Source organism: Coptis chinensis, chromosome 3 (assembly GCF_015680905.1).
Source record: "Coptis chinensis isolate HL-2020 chromosome 3, ASM1568090v1, whole genome shotgun sequence".
NCBI classification, from domain to species: Eukaryota; Viridiplantae; Streptophyta; class Magnoliopsida; order Ranunculales; family Ranunculaceae; genus Coptis; species Coptis chinensis.
The window spans coordinates 15,101,664-15,115,311 of NC_141458.1; the positions used below are offsets into that span (position 1 = coordinate 15,101,664).

A 13,648-nucleotide genomic window follows, 5' to 3' on the forward strand; every position below is an offset into this window, starting at 1 on the left:
CTCTCTTAATTAAAAATAATTTGTTTTAAAATTAAAATGAGTTACCGACTAAAACAATGGTCCCATTTTTCTAAAAAAAATCTAAATGTTTTCAAAAGTGCCGGTGCGTATGCACGGGCCTACAAGCTAGTATATATATATATATATAATAAAGCAGTTTGGTTTTTTATGCTGTTATATCGAGCGGTCCGGGATAAAACAGTTTTGGGATGATCCTACGGTGATAAATTAATTTCTTTCGAGAGTCTTACTTACTCTAAACTAAAGAGTCATACTTTCTTTTAAGAGTCATACTTACTCTAAACTAAAGAGTCCCTACTTATATTTTCCCCTCTACGGTGATCAAATCACTTTCTTCTAAGCGGTCGGTGATAAATTAATTTCTTTCGAGAGTCCTACTTTCTCTAAACTAAAGAGTCCTACTTTTCTTTTAAGAGTCCTACTTATTTTAAACTAAAGAGTTATAATAATAAAGCAACTTGGTTTTTTATGATGTTATATCAAGCGGTCCAGGAGAAAGCAGTTTTGAGATGATCTAACGGTTGTATATCAAGGGTTTTCAATATTGAAATATAAACCCTTGAAAAATAAAATATCAGTAAAAATCAAACTAAATAATATTTTCCAATATCAAAAACTCTGAAACTCTACACCCACCGTAAACTCTCTCGCCAGAAAGTTCACGATTTTCAACCCAAAAAGAAAAAAAAAAAAAAACTCAAGGGTGCTTCTTTTTTGCCCACCAATCTATCGGTTCTCTCCACCTCTCCAAGTTCTCTCCACCATCAACATGCAAGATTAATTTGTATTGATTTTACACAGTGATTTTTTAGATTAATTTGTATATTGCATAGTTTGCAAGTGCATGTATTTGGAATCCCGTTACTTGACAAGAATTTACATGTGAATTTTTCTTCCACTATCACACTTTTATGCATGTGGGTTTTTCTTCCACCCAAACTCTATGCAGTATAGACTTATTTTTATATGTGAAGAAAGTGGATTCTTCAAATCCTCCGTACTAGGACTGATTCCCGGGGTCGTCACACTCATCCTCATCTTCTTAATAGAGCTCCTGTATTATTTAATGGAGCTATACATTGGATGATTAACTATGAATACTACAAAAGATTGTTTGGGAATTGGCCGCATTTGTATTCATTTGTATATAACACTAAAAAGTTTGTAGAACACGATTGAAGGAGGTGAATTTACATATATGTGAATTTGGAATCCTGTTACTTGACAAGAATTTATATGTGAATTTTTCTTCCACTATCACACTATTCTGTATGCAAGTTTTTCTTCCACCCAAACTCTATGCAGTATAGAATTATTTTTATATATGAAGAAAGTGGATTCTTCAAATCCTCCATACTAAGACAAATTCCCGGGTCGTCACACTCATCCTCCACTTCGTAATAGAGCTCATGTAATATTTAATGGAGCTCTACATTGGATGATTAACGATGAATACTACAAGAGATTGTTTGGGAATTGGCCGCATTTGCATTAATTTGTATATAACACTTAAAAGTTTGTAGAACACGATTGAAGGAGGTGAATTTTTTTGGAAAAATTTAAACAAAAAATTGGAATTAAACTCTATTTGTTTCCAATACGTTCTAAATTTTTCTAAAAGTATTAGACATTGTATTTAAATGGCTAAGAACTGAACTCTTGTGACAAAATGCATGTAAAACATTTTATGGGTTCAGGAATAGGTACATTTCTTATCTATTCCTTAGTGGATTCATGTGATGGATGGGAGTAAATTTAGGAAGTGGGAGTAGAATTTCATTATAACACACTCAATAGTCTTTAGGTATGAGACTAAGTTCTTGGTTGTTAATACCAATTCAGTGTGCCCTCAAGATATAAGCTGGTAATCTCTAGCCACGTACCTTCGTTGTTTTGTTACCACGAGAGATAGTTTCATTGTTTTGTTACCACAAGAAATAGTTTGCAATACATTTTCCCCCCTTTTCCAGGTTGTTAGTTACTTTTATTTATTGCAGCCATTGTATAGGTTGGGATGTATAATCATGGACTTATAGAGGTAGTTGAACATGCATGGGTTTGATTATTTTGTATTAAAAATGGAAAATATTTATAACTAATATGAGCTTATGATCATTTGAGAATAATTTTGATATACTTGGTATTTAGACTCTTGAAACAATGGTTCTCAATGTAGATAATATGGTTTGAGGAGCTTTTATTAGTTCTATCATCTTTTTTTTTATTGAGCTTTATCATACACAGTGAATATTTGTGATTAATGTGCGCAGCTTAATTCATATTTACTTGAAAATTGGTGGTGCTTAGGATGCATGGTATACTTAATAAGTCCATATAATATACTTATAAGTTGTTCTACCTACCTAATAGATATGATGTCCCACACGTCTCAAAGCTCCTAAATCCTTATATAGCATTAGGCGTTGTACATCTCAATTAGATATATAGATATATGCATGTTTTTAATACAATAGAAAATTCTCACATGTAAATAAAATGTGTGAGGACACTATTGCTCTTTCAAGTAAATTCAATAGATACTATTTTTTGTACACGTTGTTTAGAAGGTGTTAATACGTGGATTATGCTTTTTCTTTGACACATGGGAATCTATCATGCATAGCATGACAAATTCTTTTGTTAGTCAATGGTAACAATTTTTTGTGGATGTTTCAAAAGAATGATATATATATATATATATTATTTTTTTATTATTATTTTTTTGTATGGATGTGGTTTGAAAGGAAAAGTACTAACACATTCGTAGACCAACGAATGGTAGAACTATGAGGAAGGCCAATATGAGAACATGTACTTAGAGCATCTTACACGAGTTTTTTGGCTCTGCATGATGAACGTAGTAGATGAACTTACAACACTTCATTTTCAAAAGCAGATAACAAGTGGGTCATGGAAGTACTAGCTAATTATGATGCTTTTGTTAATGAAAAGTGTTCCATCTCTAATTTCTTTATTAGGTTCTCTTTCTTGTGATATGCTCTTTAGTATATTGTACTTATATTATGCATCGAAGTGGAAGTTGGATTTTAGTTTGATGTAATAGGGATTATATATACAAATGTTTTTTTTTAATTTTTTTTTTAAATTTAACATGTGTATAAATATTGATTAAAGGATCGTGGTTAGTTATTCAATATACATACTTCATAGTGTTGCTCAGTTCTATTGATTGTCTTCTTAGACATTGTTTAAGTTGTTGTATGCTATATCATGTATAATATCAATATGACACATACATGTTCATTTTAGATGTCAAAATATAGTGGAAACCATGCCAAATTGGTGTAAAATGCATGGTGTGTTTAAACATAAGTTTAATTTAATAAATTCACCCATAATAACAATTGAGTGGCATCACCATTGAGTGGCATCACCACCATAATAAATATAATAAAACAGCTTGGTTTTTTATGCATTTAATTATATCAAACGGTCCAGGGGAAAGTAGTTTTAGGAAATCTAATGGTGAGATAATCTAATTGTAATTATGGGTATTAAAGTCAATTTATGTTTTAGGAGTTTTAATTTTCTTAAACTATTACTAATCATTCGAAAAAGTAGTTAAAAGGAGATTGACTTTTGTTAATCTCTTCGTGGCTTCTTCGTCTTCTCTCCCTTTCTCTATAAAGCAAAATGTTCTTTCTTCCCAAGCAGCAAATGTCTATTAGTTAGTTCATATCCAAAAAATAATATATAGATGGTGTTGTTCTTCAAAAAGTGGAGTATGTTTCGTAATATCCTCAGTATAACAGAGTTCCCCTAGTGTAGAAATTTCTCTATAATTGTCGTTCTCTTTCTTTCGATAAGTTTTTGAACTGTCTTAGTTATTTGAGTTTTGGAAGAGTGTACCATAGCCAGCAAGCACTATAGATAATATTAATTCCGCTTGCATTTTTGCAAAAAAATAAAAATAAAAATAATCTTTTTATTTTTTGGGTACCATGCTTACAATCCCAAACTTCGATGGAATTGGTGCTATTAGCCTATTATGATCAGTATTTATTTATTTACAAATTAGGATCATTGCAAGCTAGCTATATGCATGTAATACATGTACATGTTTCATTGCTTCTTCTCTCTCTTTTTTAACAAATTATTTTTTATGATCTCTTTAAGATTTTTCTTTCTTTATTTTTTTAAGTGTCTAAAAGTTGAAGAGAACCACAGCCTATACGCCACTAAGGTGTCACGTGTAGCATTGTAACACCTCGAGATAATTAGGTATAACATCTTATATTTTTAGTTAAAATGTTCTAATAACCAATGTTCTTTGGTTCTTTCGAAGTAAAATAGCTTGGTTTTTTGAAGTTGTTATATTAGACGGGCAAAGGCAAGGGCAACGGCAACGGCAAAGAGAAAACACTTTTGGCATAATCAAATGGTGAAGTGAGATTAACAATTAAGAAAATAAAGGATTACTCGTAAGATTTTCTCAACACTTTGTGCATCTATCATATCTTGCGATAAAAATTATGCCTCCACGAACTCTTCATTCATTCATCAAAAGCAGTAAATATATATATATATATATATTTCTGAAATCAATCCTCATTCAATGGAGTGGATCTTGAGTTCTATTCATCCATTTTCTTCCAATAGTTGTGTCTCCTCTCCCACTAAAAAACGCAGCTAAAAACCTTAAAAACGTACACACTATTAAAAATAATGGCATGGCCTCAAAACTCTACAATAGCTAAAAGAATTTGGTCGCCTTCAAAATTCAGGGATAATGTAATGACTTAGGTAGTGGCTTGGAGTTATGAGAGTATGTTGCTTCTCATACAAAGTTCGACCATTGGAGTAACCAGCGAATGGTATATAGACCCCCTCTCAAAACAGGAGCTTCTTTTATAATTTAATTTATTCTTTTGTTGTTAAATATATGTCAAATTTTTTGTATTCTTTGCCTTTTTTCTATTATAATTTGGCTTTGCATGGAAATACGTGATTGATAATGGAGTAATTGTTTCATATATTTGGGAAGCGATGCGCTATAAGTGAGAGCCCCCATGTTAAGTCTATACTTTGTTCAAAACAAAATTTGAGCTTAGTTAAAAAATTGAGCACGCATAAAATAGGAGCAACATACAAAATGTAGAAAACTAACAATGTTGCGCATGAGTTGCTAAGGTCTTTGTGTAAGCAACTGTTTCTTGCAAAAAAATTAGTGTAAAATGATAAATTTAGACATGCGTTTATTTCGCTAAATTTACCCCTAATGACAATCCAGTGGCATCGCCATGGGTTAAATTCTAGTATATATATATATATATATATATGCCGGATCTTATAAGCACATACTTATTTTAAATTAAAATAAGTACGTAAGTAAAACTTAGAAAATGAATTCAAACCTAATTTTTTGTGGATATCATCTACGCACCATAAACATCATCTATACAAAATTTCAACTCATTTGAAAATTTCTAACTTAGGCAAAAGATTATTGCAAAAGTATTATTTTCTAGACCGTTAGATTTCTTTTTAAAGATGACAACAATTTTTAGCTAGGTTAAAGATTTCCAAATAAGCTCAAATTTTGTAGAGATGATATTTATGGTATGTAGGTAATACCTACAAAAAATTAGAGTTGAATTCATTTTCTAAGTGATGTTTTACTTACGTATTTATTTTAACTTTAAAATAAGTATGTATTTCTAAGATCGGGTCTGTTTTTAATGTATTTATTTTACTTACGTATTTATTTTAACTTAAAAATAAATATGTACTTTTAGGTAATATATATATTGGCAAGCCTGTTTTTAAACGAGATTAGTAACTCTTTTTTTGCACGCAAATAGGGATTTTATAAAGAGTGAAAAAAATATACAAGAAGTAAAAGTTTCACATACTATTAGAGCTTACAATTCCAAATTTAACTAAATTTATAGTACGTCCAGTAAAGACATTATAGTTTTGTGATATAGCTTGGTCTATATGTGAGAAATGTGCCGGTAGTCAAGATTATGAATAACTCTCTTCCACCTAGCTTGCAGGTATCACCTAAAAATTTTACCAATTTTATTAGTTGGCATTATAAACTAAAATAATTTTCTTTTTATTCTGGTTTAATGTGACCTTTTGAAATTCAATTTAACTCGGAAATTCATTTGCCTAATTGACCAACATAGTCATATCTTCCTCCTAAGTCATTTGCGTTTGTTAGCTCACTACCATAATTTTGAAATAAGTACGTATGTCTTCCACACACAGAATCGTCTCTTTATAGAATGAGAATCAGTTCAACCATTAAACTTACTTGTTTCCTAAATGAAGTAGGACAACGTAACACCTTATTCTTTGCTAGCTGTTTTAACTTATAAAAATGCATATATTTTATTATATTAAAACAAACCAAGATTTTGTAATCTAAAATGAGTTGGAGAAACGCGTCCGTATATGGGAAGGATAGATCCTAGTTCGGAATTTCCGACCGATAATCTAAAAATCGAAATTTATTAAATTTCAACTCTTATCACATTTGAAATTTTAAATAATTTTGGAATTTTGGATATTTCAACTTTATATTTGGAATTCCGTTTTTTTGAAAAACCGAAATTCCAAATGGAATTTCAAAATTTCGTTCCGAATCACAAACTATGGGATAGATACTCTTTATCTCATTTTTCATTTTTCCATTATTTATGCTAAAGGATCGAACTTATTTTCTTAAAACTGAATTTATATGACACCTAACCTTCATGTTTAAATATTTTATGCTAAACTTCTAATTAGTTTGAGTATTGGATTTAATCATTTGGTAAATAACTTGTAAGCATTGGAATTCTATTTTAGCAACCAAAATATGAAAATAAACTTACAGGATTATAGACCAACTTTGAGTAATACTTACGCATTAACACCTTTTACACCCCACAGATTATAAGACAACTTAAGTGGGCCAACAGACTCACGTTGAATGTTAGTACATACTACATAGTACGTCAATGTTTTCTACTCCATAAAAATCCCACCAAATGTGTTTCGGTCTTTCTCTTCCCAAAACGCTCCAACGTCTCAAACTCTCCTCTTTTTTTCTTTCACTCCCCATAAAAGTATAAAACCCCCCTTCTCTTCTCCTCCTTTCCCAAAAACCCTGCAACACCCAAAAAAGCCATCAAACATGAGAGATTACTCCCCTTCCTTCCCTTCTTGCTTTCGCCCCTCCCCTTCTTCTTCTCCCACCTCAAAATCCAATCTTCCACCAATTTCTGGCAACCCCAACCTTGCCACGTGTCTCTACAACACGGACCTTGGCCTTGCTGCTCTCACTTGGTGTAAAAACATCTTTGGTAGAGCTCTTCATATTGACCTTCACTTTGAAGAACAAGAAGATGAAGAAAGTTTCTCACCTTCTCCAACTTCTTCTACTTCTTCATTTCATCTTCATTTGAAGCCATTTCTCTTTTGGAGAAAACATGGTGTGAAGAGATTTGATGCAAAAACTAGTTCAAAGTCTATAGAAATATATTGGGATCTCACTAAAGCTAAGTTCTTTTCAAGTTCTGAACCACAGTCTAGTTTCTATGTTGCTGTTGTTGTTAACAGTGAAATGATACTTCTTGTTGGTGATTTGAGTGAAGAAGCTTATGAAAGAACAAAAGCAAGAAAGTTGGAAAAGATTCAAAGTTTAGTTTTGAGAAGAGAACATGTGTTTGGGAATAAGTTGTATACTACTAAAGCTAGAGTTGGTGGTAAAGTTAGAGATATATCAATAGATTGTAGTGTTTGTGATGAACCCAAGCTTAGTTTTAGTGTGGATAGCAAAAGGGTATTGGTTATTAAAAGATTAAAGTGGAAATTTAGAGGCAATGAGAAGATTGAAGTTGATGGAGTTCCAATTCAAGTTTCTTGGGATGTATTCAATTGGTTGTTTGAAGATACAGATGATGGACATGCTGTATTTATGTTTAGATTTGAAGAAATGGGATTTGAGGAAGAGGGTGGTGAAACAGAGTTGAAGTTGAAACAGAATGGAGAAATGATATGTTGGCAACAACAACAAGGTTATAATGGATATTTGGGGATGAATGGTTTTGAGAGAAAGAAGTTAAAAAGAAGTTCTTTTAAGACAAGAAGCTCTTCTTCTTCATCAATGTCTTCAGCTTCTTCTGGAAGTAGTTCATCTATAATGGAATGGGCAAGTAAGGAAGAAAATGAGTTGCAAAGTCAATCTGGGTTTTCTTTGTTGGTTTATGCTTGGAAGAGTTGAAGAAGATTTTAGTTTCTTGTTTGAGGTTCTTTAAAATTCAGTTTTAACACTAACCCATTATTTTGTTCATGAAAATAGCTCAATAAGTAGAAGAGATATTCAGAAAAGTGTCTTCTCTTCCTTTTGTGCTCATTCAGTACTAATTGATTGATTATTTCTTCTTGTTGTAACATTTGATTGTTGTTACTTTAGATTGTAAAACTATGATTGCTGTAAAAAGCCAAATTCAATAGAATGAGTTCTTGTTATGGAATGTACAAGCAGTTAACTTTAAACAGATTTCCTCCTTTGCAGTTTACATAGATTTCAAGTTTATAATCAGAAAATCCTCCCCCCCCCTTTCCTTTTTTATTGTTCATTTAATACTACCGAAAATGCATGTGAAGTTGTTCACTAGTCATTGAGTTCTTGTTCATAGCTGTGGATTGTGGTTCTGATCGAAGATTCTCTTCTCTATGTTGCACACTGCATTTCTTTCTAGCTAGCTTTCCCATTTTGTTTTCTTTTTCAATTTGAGGTTTTCTAAGAAGTTAGTTGTGAAGTCGTGCTTACTTCCAAGATTTCCGACCAACTATGTACAAATGCATGTGAGGTGGGGTTGTTTCTTTTCAACTTATAAAGCAAATGCCAATAGGGACCATTAATTGGTGTACCAATTATATATAACTCCAATGCAAACGTACTAATGTACTATCTATTGGAAATTAGCAAGAAAATAGAAGAATATGATGGAATTGATTGATGATCATGATCTGTTCGTGTAGAAAACATAGATGAACTAGTGGGCTGGTAATGTAACGGATTACTGTACTTTGGGCACAGAAAGAGAGGTGCTATAAATTTGAATATCAGAATTTTAGATTGACTGTTTGACCAAAGCTTGCTTTCTTGCTTGCTTTGTACTGCTGTTTCTGCAAAGTGAAGATCTGAGCATTAAAGATTCTTAAGCCAGGTTGTATTGAACAGAATCAATCAGTTATCGTATATTTTTTGTTAAATTTAACGAGGAGGGGCATCAATTATGAGCTGCAGAGCTGGGGACAAGAATTAGGACTCACGCCTTTTTCAGCATATATATATATATATATATATAGAGCCATAGACAACATGTTCCATGGCTCACTAATTCGAAGATGTCCTCTCTAGTCTCTACCAGTTCAAAATCGCTCATTGGCCTCGGTATGCTCTCAGAATTAACGCAGCATGTATGCGCGGTCGTAAAACATATTCGATCTTTACTAATGTACGTGTAATACATTCCAACTCCTTTTACTAATGTGAGGCATTAACATATTCTATCGCCTGTTTAAATTGTATGAAAAGTACTTGTAAAGTTATCACTTCAAAAGTTCAAAGACACTGGCTCTTTGACAAGCCCACTGTCTAATCTCTGAAGTGTTTCTAAACACAGCCTATATGTGTGACCATCATCAAGGAGTGATATAGCTTTATGGAGCTGGTTCTGTGACCCAAACTGGTCCCCATATGGCTACTAAAGATGCAACTATAGCTTAGTCTAACAACATCAAGACGTTTGTAAGTCAATGTTGAAATTTCCAACCCAAGAGTTCATTCAAACACATTCAGATTTTATGGGAAGAACAGACTTTTGAGACAAAGCCCATAGGCATGAGGACAACGCATGCTAATTGTGGTCAATAAAGAAACATTGGAGGTAAACTATGTAAAAGCATTGGCAGGTGTTCTAATTTATTCGCAAATATGCTAAGACTTTGAATGCAGAAGTGTAGTAGTACGTGTGTAAGATGGTTGTATACTTTTTTTGCTAAGACTTTGAATGCAGAAGTGTAGTAGTACGTGTGTAAGATGGTTGTATACTTGTATGAGTAGAAACTGAGAACTTTTGGTTCTCTGGTGGGGTTCATGGAATAGGACCTAATAGTTGTTTATGGTTGGCAATGTTGCACATTGGTTATGTGTAGGGTTCATGGAAATGGGACTAGACGACTAGTGGAGATTCATGGTTTAATAAGGCTGGGAGCTATGACTTAGGTGCATATACTTAACAGGCATACCAATTCTACATTTCTAGCACGCAGAAGAGACTTCGGTTTTTTTTTTTTTTTTTTTATCAAAGAGCACCGTTACATTGGTATGACTTATGAGTGTATGACCGTATGATGACACCTCTGGGACTTCATTTTCATGGAAAAAAGAATAATAAGAAGAAAATTATTGTTTACGATCATCTAGTTGGATTAGTATCTATCCCAATATCAGTGTCAGGGAGAGTTTTATACAGAACTAATGTTGAAATAAAGTCGAGCTATTCTGATTTGTATGAAGTGGATATGGTTATAAATTCAATTTTTTAATTTTTCCTATCCCAATCCATACTCTATAGAAGATAAACATCTTATCGATCTATTGCTGATATTGAATCTAATCAAGCAAATTGGTCATCCATTTGGACTGATAGTTTTGCGTACACAATCTATATATATGTTGCACGAAATGAAGAAATTACAGCTGTGTTTGATAGCCCTCTTTGCCATGGCAAATGTAAATAAATGACACTATTCATTTGTTTGCCGGTGTTTGATGTGCTTTTTGACCCATTGTATTTTTTGGATTTGCCACAAATTGTAATTTGCCGTGATTTTGATGGCAAATTTTAATCTGGGGGAGATATCTAAATTTTTCCACGACAAATTAACACACAAATTTGCAAGGATTTGCCACAAACCAAAAAAGAAAAAACAAAAGCCCGAGAAAATCTCACTCTCTCTCCCTTCGTGAAAAACAACAATGGAGTTGCCCTGCAGGCTCCAACGGTCTCTCTCTTTCTCTTCTCCTCTTAGGTAAGTTCATCTCTTTATGCCTCTCTCTCTCTCATAGGTACCATTGTATGTGACCTCAACATCTTTTTCTGTTTATAATTATATAAAACAAAGTGTTGGGTTTTATTTATTTATTTAATGGCATTTGGTTTGGAAACGCAGAAGAAGAACTATTGTGTGATAGGGGATGTTTATGGAGTATTACTTGTGCCTAAAAACTTGAACTTGAAAAAAATACTTCATTTACTGCTGCTGACCTTAAATTTCAACTGCCCAATGTTGGGAAAGGTACCAAAGTGAGTTTTTTTACGTTATTTTTAGTGTTTGTTTGGATTAATGTTTTTCTCGCCATTGGAAAAAGAAGAATCTTTTATGTCGATTCTTGAATGGAATTTGGAATAGTAAGGGGTATCCAAACACACCCTTGATTATAGAACTGAAAAATGTTGAACCTTTTTCATTTTTTTTTTCTTTTATGATTCAATGGGTTATGCCAATTTTCTTCCTGTGGACCAGATTGATTAGTAGCTGAGGAATAGAGATTGTTGTATGTGGATGCAGGAATTTTTTAGAAACAGAGAGGTTAGAGAGTTTTTCAGTGGAGCCTTAGCTGGTGCTATGACTAAAGTTGTTCTTGGTCCAGAAACCATAAGGTGAGACATTGCAATTTTAGTTTTACTATATAGTAATGGTATACTCACTTTAACATGCAAATAAAGCTTCATCAGTCTCTGTTCTGCTTCAAAACTTTGAAGGTTTCAACATAGTTTTTCTTAATAACTATAATACGGTGCCCGCGCCTTTATGATTGCTGTAAGGAGTTCAAACACACAGTTCAATTCATTGTTGATGGCATAGATACATCTTTTATATATTTCTTTTTATGCATAATTATCTATGACATAGTGATGTGTACGTTATTGGAGAATAATTATATTACTGATATTTGGTTTGTTCTTTGCACACCAATTAAGAGTTGATCTTCCAAATTCCAACCCTCTGAATATTTGTGCCATCTTTTTTAGATAATAGGCAGTATTTGTATTTGTATTTGTATTTGTATTTGTATTTGTAGTGAATCATATTTACAAGTTTGGTCTGTCTTCCTCTCAGATTTTTGGCATTAGATGGGACATCAGTACATCACCAAGGTTTCATGTTCGTAAATTGAGTGAATAAGCTGAAATTGAGTTTTTTTTTTTTCGGTTTTAGTTTTCTGGTATGAGAAGTTCCTATAGAAAATCAATGTATGCTTGCTACTTTTGGTCATCTTTATAGGGCCAAAACCAAAATATTTTCAGATATAAAGAAGTGCTCTTTCAAGTGATACGTCGTAATGACATAATATGTGTTGTATTGTTCTTAAAATTGCAAGCAGTCCACCTATGTATTTGTTGAAAGGCAAGCTTAATTGGGTTCTTAATTAAGTGGTTGGAAAGTCTTAAATAGGTTTTATTTTTGTGAAAGACAAATGCATGGTTCTTGGGTTTGCTTAGAAAGTCTTAAATAGATTTAGATTAATGGTTTGTTTATGCTTATGTCTTGAGTTGAGGTTGTGGAAATTTTACATATGAACTCATTTATATCCAATTTCTTATACATCATGTTTATGAAGTTTGAGACTAACATGATTTTTTTTGTTGTAAAAACAGGTACGCACCCTAGAAATTTTAAATGTGATGCTTGCCATTTCGTATTTGTCGCATTGGAATCGATAACTCAATGGCCAGAAGAGGAAGCTCTTCCGTAGATTTGTTGTTGTCATTTCCCATTGTTAACCTTTACCTTAGATTACCTAAGTAGTGCACTTGGGCTCTTGGCCAATAATTCACTTGAAGTCTTTATTGAATTCAGCACATGGGCTGACAGAAAGGCAACCAAAGCCACTTGTTACTGTGGTGGTGGTGCTGGCATGTGGTGTGAGTGTGTGATGGCAGATGGTGGTAGTGTGGTGTATGTGAGAGTGTGTGTGCAGGTGCTAGTGTGTGAGTGTGGTGCTGTTGTTGCTGGGTGGAGTGTGTGCTGGGTGTTGTTGCCTGCTGCTACTAGGTGCCTACCTGCTGCTGCCGTTGGTGCCTGCTGCTGCCATGGACTTGCTTCCCTTTGGTATTTGTTTTCTTACACATGTTTGTTAATTGTATGTCAATTTGTTGATGTACCCATACATAAATATTTAAGATATTGGTTGGGCTTTGAGTTATCCCTTGTATATAAAAGATAATTAGTAATATGATTTTCTCAAGTTAGCTTTAAACTTTTGAAGTTTTTACCTAATATTTTCCATCCAAAGCAAGTACATCTTGAAGCGTGCCTAAGGATATAAGTCAACATTGTTGAGGCTTTTTAAAAGCATTTAATACGGTATTGATCTAACTATCTTTAATAGATAAGGGTATGTGAGTGTCTAAAAACTTATTTGTTTATGTACTGTAATGACTTTTTGAAATTTCTTATGAATGATTGAATGAATGAATGAATGATGCCTGTGTTACGACACAGGTCATCCTTATCCAAAAAATAAATAAAAATCAAAGTGATGATTACCTTGATTGATGCAAGTTCCATTGGCATCACTAAGCAACATTGTTTCCAG

The 13,648-nt window shown here is 32.9% G+C and overlaps 1 protein-coding gene and 1 long non-coding RNA gene across 2 annotated transcripts; both read left to right on the forward strand.

The window, feature by feature from the left end:
- Window positions 1-7,006: 7,006 nt before the first annotated feature.
- On the forward strand, window positions 7,007-8,507 carry LOC147508150 (uncharacterized). Its single transcript, XM_086600724.1, has one exon. It carries the CDS (start codon window positions 7,166-7,168, stop codon window positions 8,252-8,254), a length of 1,089 nt encoding a protein of 362 aa, XP_086456850.1. The 5' UTR covers window positions 7,007-7,165; the 3' UTR covers window positions 8,255-8,507.
- Window positions 8,508-10,740: 2,233 nt separating this feature from the next.
- LOC147508151 (uncharacterized) lies at window positions 10,741-13,309 on the forward strand. Its single transcript, XR_015216316.1, has 4 exons — window positions 10,741-11,076; window positions 11,218-11,351; window positions 11,617-11,708; window positions 12,708-13,309. It is a non-coding gene; the product is annotated as an uncharacterized LOC147508151 (long non-coding RNA).
- The last annotated feature ends 339 nt before the right edge of the window (window positions 13,310-13,648 follow it).